Source organism: Scyliorhinus torazame, chromosome 2 (genome assembly GCF_047496885.1).
Source record: "Scyliorhinus torazame isolate Kashiwa2021f chromosome 2, sScyTor2.1, whole genome shotgun sequence".
Lineage (NCBI taxonomy): Eukaryota > Metazoa > Chordata > Chondrichthyes > Carcharhiniformes > Scyliorhinidae > Scyliorhinus > Scyliorhinus torazame.
Window position 1 is genome coordinate 269900841 of NC_092708.1, and position 12467 is coordinate 269913307.

At 48.9% G+C, this 12467-nt stretch overlaps 1 protein-coding gene across 16 annotated transcripts in view; it reads right to left on the minus strand.

Annotated features, from left to right (window-relative positions):
- The window catches only part of LOC140398474 (coiled-coil domain-containing protein 9B-like), a 426742-nt gene that overhangs the window by 66010 nt on the left and 348265 nt on the right, over positions 1 to 12467 (minus strand). For 14 of the 16 annotated variants that reach the window (XM_072487250.1, XM_072487265.1, XM_072487233.1 and 11 more), the window contains one exon: positions 599 to 696. The exons of the other annotated variants lie outside the window; for them this stretch is intronic. In XM_072487250.1, the coding sequence (XP_072343351.1) occupies positions 599 to 696 (98 nt within the window). The remainder of the gene's footprint in view (positions 1 to 598; positions 697 to 12467) is intronic. 16 annotated transcript variants of the gene reach the window in all.

The window sequence follows — 12467 nt, forward strand, 5'->3', positions numbered from 1 at the left end:
AATTTGCAACTGCATGACTTTGCCCAAGAGGGATGGAGCATTGTGAAGGGGTGGACCATGAAGTGTCCAACCCGCTAATGAGATTTAAATCTATGCATGGGCCTGCCAGCGCGAGGTGCAACCTCACTAACGCCACCAGCCAGCGAGGGACCAGGGCATGGCGTTGGAATAAGCGCTGGGCGCAAATCGTGATTTTTCACATGCACTATTCTCGCTGCCGTCGGTGGGGTGGTGAATTCGGCCTATGACTCCTCATGGCTGTGTTTCAAGTGCACCCACTGGATTTTATTCTGGTAAATAGCACTCTAAGTACCTTAATTGATGTTTAATGAGTTTTTTTTATAAAATGGGAGGCAGGTTGCTGATTATGGAGCACTCTCACCTCCGTATTATGTGAATTGGCAGGATGACATTGGTTTACGAGCACTGCCAGAACTATGGCAATTCTGCTTTTGAAGGAGAGTGGTCTTGTGCCTAGGCGTGACACTACGGCATTTATTTAATCAGCAAACTAAAAAACAAGTGGAACTAACCAATAAATTAGGAAATACTTAATTCAAAAGAACAATTCTCTGGAAAAAACTATGCTTAATCATACCATCATCCCAATTATAGTATTGGTAATGCCTAAAATGGCATCATCGGGTGAAATCTTTGTGCTTGGCTTCAAAGCAACGGCTGAATCACCAGGCATCTCTGAAGAAAGACAAAGTGGTACATAAATATACAACAGACAGGTGGTTGATGTCTTTTAAAAATAACTTCATGTCTCAAATCAATCAGAACATTAATAGAAAAGCGGTCTCATGTGATCACTGAAGAATGAGTCATATGCCTCGGCAGATGAGGAATTAAAAAATATACACAATATTCTGTTATATTGGTCACGATGGGAGTGTTGAAGAAATGGGAGTAATTTATTATGTCTCTGACGTCCTCAAAATTACTGACCAGTGGCTCCGATAGCAAATAAAACAAAACATGTTCAAAGAAAGAGATTTGAATGCATTTAAGTTTCCTGGTGTCATACTGTTCTTGTACTGTGAAGTCTCCGGATTAGAATTTATTAATTAACAAATTCTGAAATTGGTTTCAACAGGTCTACTAATTTGTGGTCTAGCAGCAGAAAATTATGAATAGAGGCACAAGTGTAAAAGCAAGGAAGTTATGGTGAACCTTCATAAAACACGGGCTTGGCCTCAATTGTGCTCAATTCTGGGCACCACATTTAAAAATGTGGAGGAAGTGCAGAAAAGATTTGAGAATCGTTCCTGGGATGAGCAACTTCAATAATGAGGATAGACCGGTGAAGAGGAGGCAATTCTCTTTAGAGAAGTTGACAAGTTTAAGAGGGGATTTATAGTGGTGTTCAGAATCATGAGGGGTTCTGAGAGAGTAGATCAAAATTATTTCCATTGGCGGAAGGGCTATGAACCAGAAGACACTGATTTGAGGTGACTGGCAAATTATTTGAAGGGAAAACATTTGCAGGGCTAAGGATAAATGGTAGGGGAGTGGGGCTAGCTGAGTAATTCTTACGGAGGAGCAGTTATGGGCGGAATGCCCTCTTTCGTTGTTGTGGCCATTGTTTACTATTGTCCACCAGGAAAGGACTGGCCACCCTTGCCCACACTGGTCCATGCATTAATCCAGCCCCACACTGCATGGATGACTCTGAATGCATTCTGAAATGCTCCAGTTGTACTTCAGCGAGTCCTTTATTTATAAGGTCCAATAACAGCATCAGGGATGGACAAAATGCATAATTCTTAGCATCCAAAACACAGAAAAATGGAATCTCAGTTATAACCTGGTTGTTGCCCATCCCTACTATGCCAAAAGCAAAATCCACCCTATATTGTAGCTACATTACTAAAATCATAATGTCATGGGGAGGGGGTGTTTCCTCTCCAATTATCCTTTGTTGTGTATTCCACAAAGATTTCAACTATTTAGCAGGCGACATCCAGTAATAACCTGGTGAAAGTCTTGTGGGGTGGGGGGGGGGTGCTGGACTGAGGCCCGTCACCATGTTAACATGGTTAATAATTCAAAGGAGGGGAAAATAATGTTTGCTCTTATATAATGTACACTTATGCCTGTTCTATGCAGGGTTTTAGGGAGAAAAAATGTTTAATTGAACACTTGCCACTCCATTGAAGAACTCTAATGGCAACTCACATTTCTTAACTTCTAAGAAATCAATATTATCAAATTGGAGGCAAGTTTGAGCCAACTAGTTCCAGCAAACAAAAACCATTAAAATTATGACACAGCAACAAACCTCCAGACCTCAAAAGCACCATAACATAAGGTTCCTCGAGTACTGCCATTACAAGATAGGTGAAACCGGCTGAACCAGCACAAATCAAAGAATTTCATATAATTTACATCAGGAGTAACTACAGTTTCTTTGATCTGAATTTAGTGCATGTTTCACAATTATTTGCATTAATTGTCATCACCCAGAAAACTGGCCCATCACCTCTATCTAAATAATGAGGGTAGCAAGTTTTGGTCTGAGGAGACACTTTCAAAATTGAACTTTAGGACCAAATTTTAACTGCCCAAGGGAGTAGATACAGGTGCAAATATAATACTGGAAGCACTCTTCAGTATGACCAATCTAGGGTTTCCAAAGATTGTTGTGGTCTTTGTGGCCATAACATCTCGCCGCAGACAGGAGCAGACCTGCATGCACAGGATAACTGGCATCCTCCTCCAAGGACAAGGAGCCAAATGCGGCCAAGGTGCCTGCAGCCCCATCTTTGCTCCAGAGAAACCCATGGCCACATCCAGATACTCTTTTCTTGTGTGCGTGAGGCAATCTGACAGTGCCATCAGATATCGTGTATCCCTACACCTGAAGACACACTTCACTCCTACAGACAATTAGCATCCCATCATATTCGCAACCTTTCCTCCTTAAAAAGACTGATTTTACCATTTGCCTGAAGGATATTGTCCAATGCTGCAACAAAATAGAGGCCATACCAATGAGGAAATCCAATAAAGTATTTCATTTATTGAAATAAACATTATCGTTGGTATAAGCATCCAAGAGCTTACATAATTAATACATATAACATATCTTCGGCCCACGCTGTTGTGCCAACCACTTATCCTAATCTAAGCTCAACCTAACCTACACCCCTTCAATTTACTGCTGTCCATGTGCCTGTCCAAGAGTTGCTTAAATGTCCCTAATGACTGACTCCACCACCTCCGCTGGCAGTGCATTCCACACATCCATCACTGTGTAAAGAACCTACCCCTGACATCTCCCCTATACCTTCCTCCAATCACCTTACAATTATGTCCCCTCGTGACAGCCATTTCCGCTCTGGGGAAGTGTCTCTGGCTATCCACTCTATCCATGTCTCTCATCACCTTGTACACCTCTATCAAGTCACCTCTCTTCCTCCTTCGCTCCAGTGAGAAAAGCCCAGCTCCCTCAACCTTTCTTCATAAGACATGCCCTCCAATCCAGGAAGCATCCTGGTAAATCTCCTCTGCACCCTCTCCAAAGTATCCACATCCTTCCTATAATGAGGCAACCAGAACTGGACACAATATTCCAATTGTGGTCGAACTAGGGTTTTATAAAGCTGCAGCAAAACCTTACGGCTCTTAAACTCAATCCCCCCGTTAATGAAACCCAACACCCCATCCGCCTTCTTAACAACCCCATCAACATGGGTAGCAACTTTGAGGGATCTAGGTACGTGGACCCCAAGATCCCCCTGTTCCTCCACACTTCCAAGAATCCTGCCTTTAACCCAGTATTCCGCATTCAAGTGCGACCTTCCAAAATGAATCACTTCACATTCACATCTTTCCCATCTGTTTCCCCTTACTGTTATGAAATCCAACCATGTGGCTTTTAACGGAGCTTTTTTTTTTTCTTTATTCGTTTGTGGGATGTGGCTATTGCTGGCAAGATCAGCATTTGTTTCCCATCCCTAATTGCCCTTGAACTGAGCTAGGTTATTTCAGAGGTCAATACGTGGAGATGCTGGCATTGGACTGGGGTGGGCACATTAAGAAGTCTTACAACACCCCTTCACAAGAGGAAGGAGCTGCGCTTCAAAAGCTATGATTTGAAACAAACCTGTTGGACATTAACCTGGTGTTGTAAGTTTTCTTACTGATTTCAGAAGGCAATTGTGCATTGTTGTGGGTCTGGAGTTACAGACCAGGGGCGAGATTCTCCGACCCCCCGCCGGGTCGGAGAATCGGCGGGGGCTGGCGTGAATCCCGCCCCCGCTGGTTGCCGAAGTCTCCGGCACCGGAGATTCGGCGGGGGCGGGAATCGCGCCGGTTGGCGGGCCCCCCCCCCATCCCGCGCGATTCTCCGGCCCAGATGGGCCGAAGTCCCGCCGGTGTAAATTAAACCACCAACCTTACCGCCGGGACAAGGTGGCGCGGGCGGGCTCCGGGGTCCTGGGGAGGGCACCGGGCTATATGGCCCCGGGGGGTGCCCCCACGGTGGCCTGGCCCGCGATCGGGGCCCACCGATCCGTGGGCGGGCCTGTGCCGTGGGGGCACTCATTCCCTTCCGCCTCCGCCACGGTCTCCACCATGGCGGAGGCAGAAGAGACTCCCTCCACTGCGCATGCGTGGGAAGCTGTCAGTGGCCGCTGACGCTCCCGCGCATGCGCCGCCCGGAGATGTCATTTCCGCGCCAGCTGGCAGGGCACCAAAGGCCTCTTCCGCTAGCTGGCGGGGCGGAAATTCGTCCGGCGCCGACCTAGCCCCTCAAGGTTGGGGCTCGGCCCCCAAAGATGCGGAGCATTCTGCACCTTTGGGGCGGCGCGATGCCCGTCTGATTTGCGCCGTTTTGGGCGCCAGTCGGCGGACATCGCGCCGTTTCCGGAGAATTTCGCCCCAGGTAAGGATGGCAGATTAGTGAACCAGGTGAGTTTTCAATCCTTTATATTCCAGATTTATTAATGGAATTTAAATTCCACCGGCCATGGTGGGATTTGAATCCATGTCCCCAGAGTATTAACCTGGATCTCTGGATTAGGAGGCCAGTGGCATTACCACTACACCATCACAGAAGGTTATTCATTTTCCGACTGACAGCAGAGATATCCATGGCTGGTTCTCTAGTTGTTGGGAGCTTGAGGGCTCTGCCAAAATTTGCCTCACCTGCACTTGTACAGAGGCAGGAGATAGCATGAGTGGCTCTGACTGAGGGGGTGAGGAAAAGGGATGGGAAGTGGTGGTGCCTTGAGTATGCAGTCCATTAGTTTGGGCCAGCATGTACTCAGTAGCCTGCCATGTCTGATTCTTCATGCAAATGCCATTCTTCCCATGGAGGTGAAATGATTATGCTGGTTTAGCACAGTGGGCTAAACAGCTGGCTTGGAATGCAGAACAATGCCAGCAGCGCAGGTTCAATTCCTGTACCGGCCTCCCCAACCAGGTGCCGGAATGTGGCGACTAGGGGCTTTTCACTGTAACTTCATTGAAGCCTACTTGTGACAAAAAGTGATTTATTATTATTAAGATGGAGTGATAACATTTGGGAGGGGGGGGGGGGGGAAGAGAAAGAGACTGCAAGATGATGAAGCTGCACGAGTGTTGCGTGAAGATGGACAAAATGTAAAAATACATAAGTATTTTGTAACGCCATTGCATTTAAGAAAGAGATTTAAGATGTCTGATGAATGCAATCAAACTGAAGCGATCCTTCTGTTTCCCTCTCTAGAGATACTGCCAGACCTGCTGAGTATTTCCAGCATTTTCTATAACTGGAGAGAAAGGAAGTGCAGAATTGGAAGTGTTATAATCCAGAAAGCCAGGTGTTGAAGGACAGAACCAGAGCAAATACACTCTTCTAACCAGAGAAACACATTGCAAATATGTACCTCCTCACCCAAGAACTGCAGTTTCTATCTATTCCTATTTCTGGGAACAAACTTATATCACTAGTTAATGCCCACCTGCATACAATTAAATGCAACACCACCTTTAATGTAATAAAATAATTTAACATGATTCACAAGTATTACAAAACAAAGAATGATACCCAAATCATAGAGGGAAGTTAGGGTGGGTGCCTGGAACGCGCTGCCAGAGGATGTGGTGGAAGCAGGCACATTAGCAACATTTTAAGAGGCATCTTGATCGGTACATGATTAGGAAGGAAATAGAGGGAAATGGACAGAGTAAGGGTAGACTGTTTTGTTTTTAGTTAGGGCATCATGATCGGCACAGGCTTGGAGGGCCAAAGGGTCTGTTCCTGTGCTGTACTTTTCTTTGTTCTGATGGAATTTCTCTAGTGCATTTATATGCTGACAGAGTCCAGAAACACGGCAGGTGTGTGGTGGTAATACTGGTCTGTCCACTGGAATCTTGGGTGACTTGCTGTGTTGTAAAACACTGGCTGCCATACTTTGAGAAGGCTGAGCTGGCACAGCTGATCCAGTGTTGGATCTCGTCACTAATGGTGGCCTTTGGAGAGGTAGCTGCCAAGGTAAGGGACGCGCTTAACATTCCAGAGTTTCTCCTTTAATATATTTGGCGGATAGAAGTTTTGTTTTGATAACCTTCAATGACAGGCTGAGTCTCTTGTATGCAAATTTGAATAGAGCAAGAAGGGCTTGCAAATCTGTAGAGCGGAAAATGACACTGCAGTTGCCAGCAAACTGTAGGTCATGTACATCAATGGTGGTCAGTTTAGTTTTGGCAGAGGGACCAAGGTTAGAGTTTTTCTTCTGCGTGGTAATTAATACCGACACCAGAGGGCAGTTAATCTTCAACAAGGTGAAGAGCCACTATCAGGCAGATCATAAATAGGGGGGGGGGGGGCAATCGCTCAGCCATATTTGACCACAATCTGTGTTTTGAAGTAGTCTGTTTCAGATATCCCACTCAATGACAGTCTATGTCATACCACCATAAAGCAATTGCAGGAACGTGATGAGGTTTCTTGGATATCCAATTCTTCAGAGCACAATCCACATAGCACCGCAGTTTATAGAGTAAAATGCTTTGGTTAGATTGACGAAGTGTTCCTGGTGTTGTTCTCGACTTTTTTTGGGGGGGGGATTTGTCTGACAACCGGTCAGAGGCTCCTCTGGAAGATCTAAAGCCATACTTATTTCTCCGGGAGGATTTTCCCAGCCTCGGGAGGTAATTCAAGAGAATGTGTGTCAGTGTTTTCACCACGATGGACAAGAGGAAAATATTTGTATAGTTTCCACAGCACGATTAACTTCCCTTCTTGAAGGTATTTGTCATATTCCTTGACATGGCATCAACAAACACACTGAGTGGTGAACATAACTGAGGCTATAATACACTAAACAGAAAGCCTCCTGGCCTCTGATCCCGAACTGGATCAGAGGCGGAGGCCAGCCACCTTTATACATGAGCCCGAGGGGAGGAGCCACAGGCGGAGCCAGCAGGGACAAGCCCAGGCATGTAACAATACAACAATACAATACAGTGGTTTACCACATTCACTCCCTGTTTTAATTAAAAAAAAAAAAAAAAAGTCCAGCGGGGGTGAAGTGGACTTAAAGATCAAGTCTGTCGGGGGCCTTGACATTCCGCCGTGATCGCCTCGGTCCCAGCTGTGGTGTGGGCACCGGTGTCGAGACCTGCGCATCCGGGAGCGTGTTGTCCTCTTCTTCACCCAGTTGTTGAGTCAGTGGAGGAGGGGGGGGGCGGTGTATGGGCGGGGGTGGTGGTGGTGATGATTGCTGGTGGACCTGTGGGTGCCAGGTCTTGAGGTAGGTGGGTAGAGGTGGGGGAAGACTGTGTAGGGTTGGGGTGGTGGTGATGGCCGCTGGGGAACCTGCAGGTGCTAAATCCCGAAGGGAGACTGTGTCCTGTCGCCCATCCTGATGTGCCACGTAGGCATTGTGGATTGGCATGGAGGAGCAGGACCTTCGACGAGGGGATCTGATTTATGGCTCCTTGCATGCTTCCGGAGGAGGACGGGCCCTGGGACTGTCAGCCAGGACGGGAGCAAGACCCCGGAGCTGGACTTCCTGGGGAAGGCAAACATATGCTCGGGAGGAGTCTCGTTGGTGGTAGTACACAGGAGAGACCAGATGGAGTGGAGCGCATCGGAGAGGACGTCCTGCCAGCGGGAGACATCTAGACCGTAGGGCCAGGAGGACGGCCTTCCAGACCGTCGCGTTCTCCCTCTCCACCTGTCCGTTGCCCCGGGGGTTGTAGCTGGTCGTCCTGCTGGAGGCGATGCCCTTGTTGAGCAGGAACTGATGCAACTCAATCGCTCATGAAGGAGGAACCCCGATCGCTATGGTGGGGAACCCGAACAAGGTGAAAAGACTGTACAGGGCCTTGATGATGGTGGCAGAGGTCATGTCAGGGCATGGGATGGCAAAGGAGAATCTTGAGTACTAGTCAACAATGTTGAAGTACACGTTACGATCAATGGAGGGGAGGGGCCCTTTGAAATAGACGCTGAGGCGCTCAAAGGGGCAAGAGGCCTTTACTTGGTGCACTATGTCTGGCCGATAGAAATGCGGTTTGCACTCCGCGCAGACCTGGCAGTCCGTGGTCACGGTCCTGACCTCCTCGATGGAGTAAGGCAGGTTGTGAGCCTTGAAAAGTGAAAAAAAAGGGGTGACAGAGGTCATTGCGGAGGGTACGGGAGAAGAGAGCCACGGGCTTGCCCGCCTGGTTGAGGGTAGCGGCCAGCACAAAGTCCGACGCATCGCTCTCCACCTGGAACGGAATGGACTCGTCCAGTGTGCATTGCGGCTTTGGCAATATCTGCCTTGATGCGGTTGAAGGCCAGACGGTCCTCAGCCGTCAGGGGAAAAACGGTGGATTTAATAAGTGGACGGGCCTTGTCTGCATAATTGGGGTCCCACTGGGCATAGTAGGAGAAGAACCCCAGGCATCTCTTCAGGGCCTTGGGGGAGTTCCAGGAGGGTGCGCATGCGGTCGGGGTCAGGCCCTAGGACTCAGTTTTCCACAACGTAGCCAAGGATGGCTAGGCAGGTTGTGCGGAAAATGCATTTTTCCTTATTGTAAGTAAGGTTCAGGAGTTTAGCGGTGTGGAGGAAGTGCCGGAGGTTTTTGTCATGGTCCTGCTGGTCATGGCCATAGATGGTGACATTATCTAAGTACGGGAACGTGGCCCGCAGCCTGTACTGGTCAACCATTCGGTCCATTTCTCGTTGGGAGAACGAGACCCCATTAGTGACGCCGAAGGGAACCCTGAGGAAGTGGTAGAGGCGGCCATCTGCCTCGAAAGCAGTGTATTGGCGGTCATCCGGGCGGATAGGGAGCTGGTGGTAGGCGGACTTCAAGTCAACTCTGGAGAACACTCGATACTGCGCAATCTGATTGACCATGTCAAATATGCGGGGGAAGGGGTACGCATCGAGCTGCGTATACCGGTTAATGGTCTGACTGTAGTCTATGACCATCCGGTGCTTCTCCCCAGTCTTGACGACCACCACTTGGGCTCTCCAGGGGCTGGTACTAGCCTCAATGATCCCCTCTCGTAGGAGTCGCTGGACCTCCGACCTGATAAAGGCCCTGTCCTGGGCACTGCTCCTAGTAGCGACGGGCTTACAGTCCGGGGTGCGGTTAGCGAAGAGCGAGGGTGGGGCGACCTTGAGGGTCGCGAGGCTACAGGCTGTGAGGGGGGCAGTTGCCTGCCGAACTTTAAAGTAAGGCTTTGGAGGTGGCGCTGGAAGTCGAGCCCCAGTAATAGGGAGGCGCAGAGATGGGGGTCGGATGTAGAGTTTGAAGTTAGTGTACTCTACACCTTGTACAGTAAGGGTCGCAACACAGTACCCCTGGATTTCTACTGCATATGATCCGGAAGCCAGGGAGATTTTCTGGGTCGCAGGTAAGATTGGGAGGGAGCAGCGCCTTACCGTATCTGGGTGAATGAAGCTGTCTGTGCTCCCGGAGTTGAAAAGGCAGGCCGTCTCGTGGCCGTTGATCCGGACGGTCATCGCCGATTTTGTGAGGTGATGAGGCCGGGACTGGTAAAGCGTGATGGAGGCGAGCTTCGGAAGGTGATGGGTAGGCCGGTTGGAGGTAGCAGCAGCCAGCGTACGATCGGGTGAGCAGGCCTCCCGGGAAGCTGTGGAGTGGTCCCAAGATGGCGGTCCCCATGGGTCACGCGTGGCGGCTGCCATCGGAGATGGCGTCAAAGATGGCAGGCCCCCCATGGGTCACGCATGTCAGGTGAAGTACAAAATGGCGTTAAAGATGGCGGACTCCATGGGTCGCACGTGGTGGCCGAAATCCAAGATGGCGGCGCCCACGGGTCGCACATGGCGGGTGGCGCGGCAGCTAGGGGCAGCCCCGACAGGCAGCTCTGCTGGGCGTAGAAGCTTTAGGGAGAGATCGGGCCTGGCAGGCTTTCGCAAAGTGGCCCTTCCTCCCACACCTGTTGCAAGTCGCGTTCCGTGCAGGGCAGCGTTGTCTGGATGATTACTGTGGCCGCAAAAGTAGCACTTCGGGCCTCCGCTGTTGGCGGGCTGCTGCGCGGCACAGGCTTGCGCCGCACCCGTGTTGGATGATGGCAGCACCCACGAGGTCGCCGCGCGGTCAGAGATGTAGGCCTCCATGTTCTGGTAGGCCACCTCCCGCGCATTTGAGCTGCACTGTCTCTGGGAGGCTGAGTGTACCCTCTTCTAGCAATCGCTGGCGGATGTAGTTTGATTTCATGCCTGCGACATAAGCGTCCCTGACCAACAGCTCCACGTGTTGGGTAGCCAATACCGCCTGGCAGTCACACTTCAGGCAGAGTACCCGCAAGGCACACGGGGATTCTGCTAGTGATTCCCCAGGGCGTTGTCGTCTCGTGGCAAGAAGGTGCCTAGCATACACCTGGTTCACAGACTTAACATAGTGTCCCTTCAGCAGCATTATCGCCTCCATCTCAGCAGCATTATCGCCTCCGTATACGAGGGGGCGTCCCTGATGAGAAGAAAGACTTGCGGGATCACCTGTGCGTGGAGAATCTGCTTCTTTTGGAGGTCGATGAAGTGTTCGGTGACGGATCCAAGGTACGCTTCGAAGCAGCTTAGCCAGTGCTCGAATGTTGCAGTGACGTCGGCTGCCTGTGGGTCCAGCTCCAGGCAATCAGGCTTGAGTGATGAATTCATATTAGATGTTTAGTGTATTAAATTGATATGCCATCAATGAACACAGGACTAGTGGGGAACGTAACGGAGGCTATAATACACCAAGCAAAAAGCCTCCTGGCCTCTGATCCCGAACTGGATCAGAGGCGGAGACTAGCCACCTTCATTCATGAGCCCGAGGGGAGGAGCCACAGGCGGAGCCTGCAAGGACAAGCCCAGGCATGTAACAATACAATACAGTGGTTTACCACATTCCTAAAGTCAGGGTAAGGGAGTGGAGACAAATCTTTTTCCTCCCAAATCCATATGATGAGTGCATGAGTCTTGATGTGAGCAAAGGCCCTCTAGCTTTGAAATCCTCAGCTGGAATACCATGGGACTGCAGGCTTTGTTGTTTTTCCATTGATGGTAGTTCACACATGGGATATTTTTGGAAGGATAGTCAGGAGTGTATCATTTGTGGCTATAACCATATAAAGGGAGTTTCTTCAAAGTGGTCCATGAGCCAACAATGTGTGTTTTTGTATGTAACCCCTTTTAATTTACGAATGGTTCAATTTAAAAACAACCAGCAGCAAAGTTTTAGTCTTAAACAAGATTAAAATTAGTTTGTTACAAAACACTGCTGAGTTATTTAAGTAAAAGTAATACAGTTACTAGCTAAATACATACAAAGATTAAATGCACACAAAGGATTGAAATGAATTTCATCTTTATAAGATACTAATGCTTGCCTGTAGCTTGCAATCGAGTGTTGGTTGACTGGAGTGAAGGGCTGAAGTTGAAAAGCTCTGTTCAGCAATTGTGTTTGCTTCAATAGTTGGGAGGTTGCCTTTGTAGGTTGGGGGGAGGGAAAATGAGCAGGTTTCTTATTCCTCATTAGTTTGGCTGTTATGCCAATCGAATCATACTTCCATGTTAGGTTAGTGTAGGTCTGGGGCTCAGACACATCCATTGTCTTTTAGCGGAGATAATTAACCATTTAAATACCTCAGCCATTAAACTTGAATGGTTCCCATTCTTCCAGGTCTATTCACACTTCCAGGGAAGCCATTGTCAATGAGTTTCTATCTACTCATGTAGAAAACACATTGAATTTCAAATATCCCCATGTTTGGGTGCGGCTATTTGCAATCCACTTTTAGTCTTCTAGGAGCTTGACAAACATGGCTATTAGAATCATAGAATCCACAGTGCAGAAGGAGGCCATTCGGCCCATCGAGTCTGCACTGGCTCTCGGGAAGAGCACCCTACTTAAGCCCACCCCTCCACCCTATCCCCATAACCCAGTAACCCCACCTAACCTTTTTGGACACTAAGGGCAATTTATCATGGCCAATCCATCCAACCTGCACATCTTTGGACTGAGAG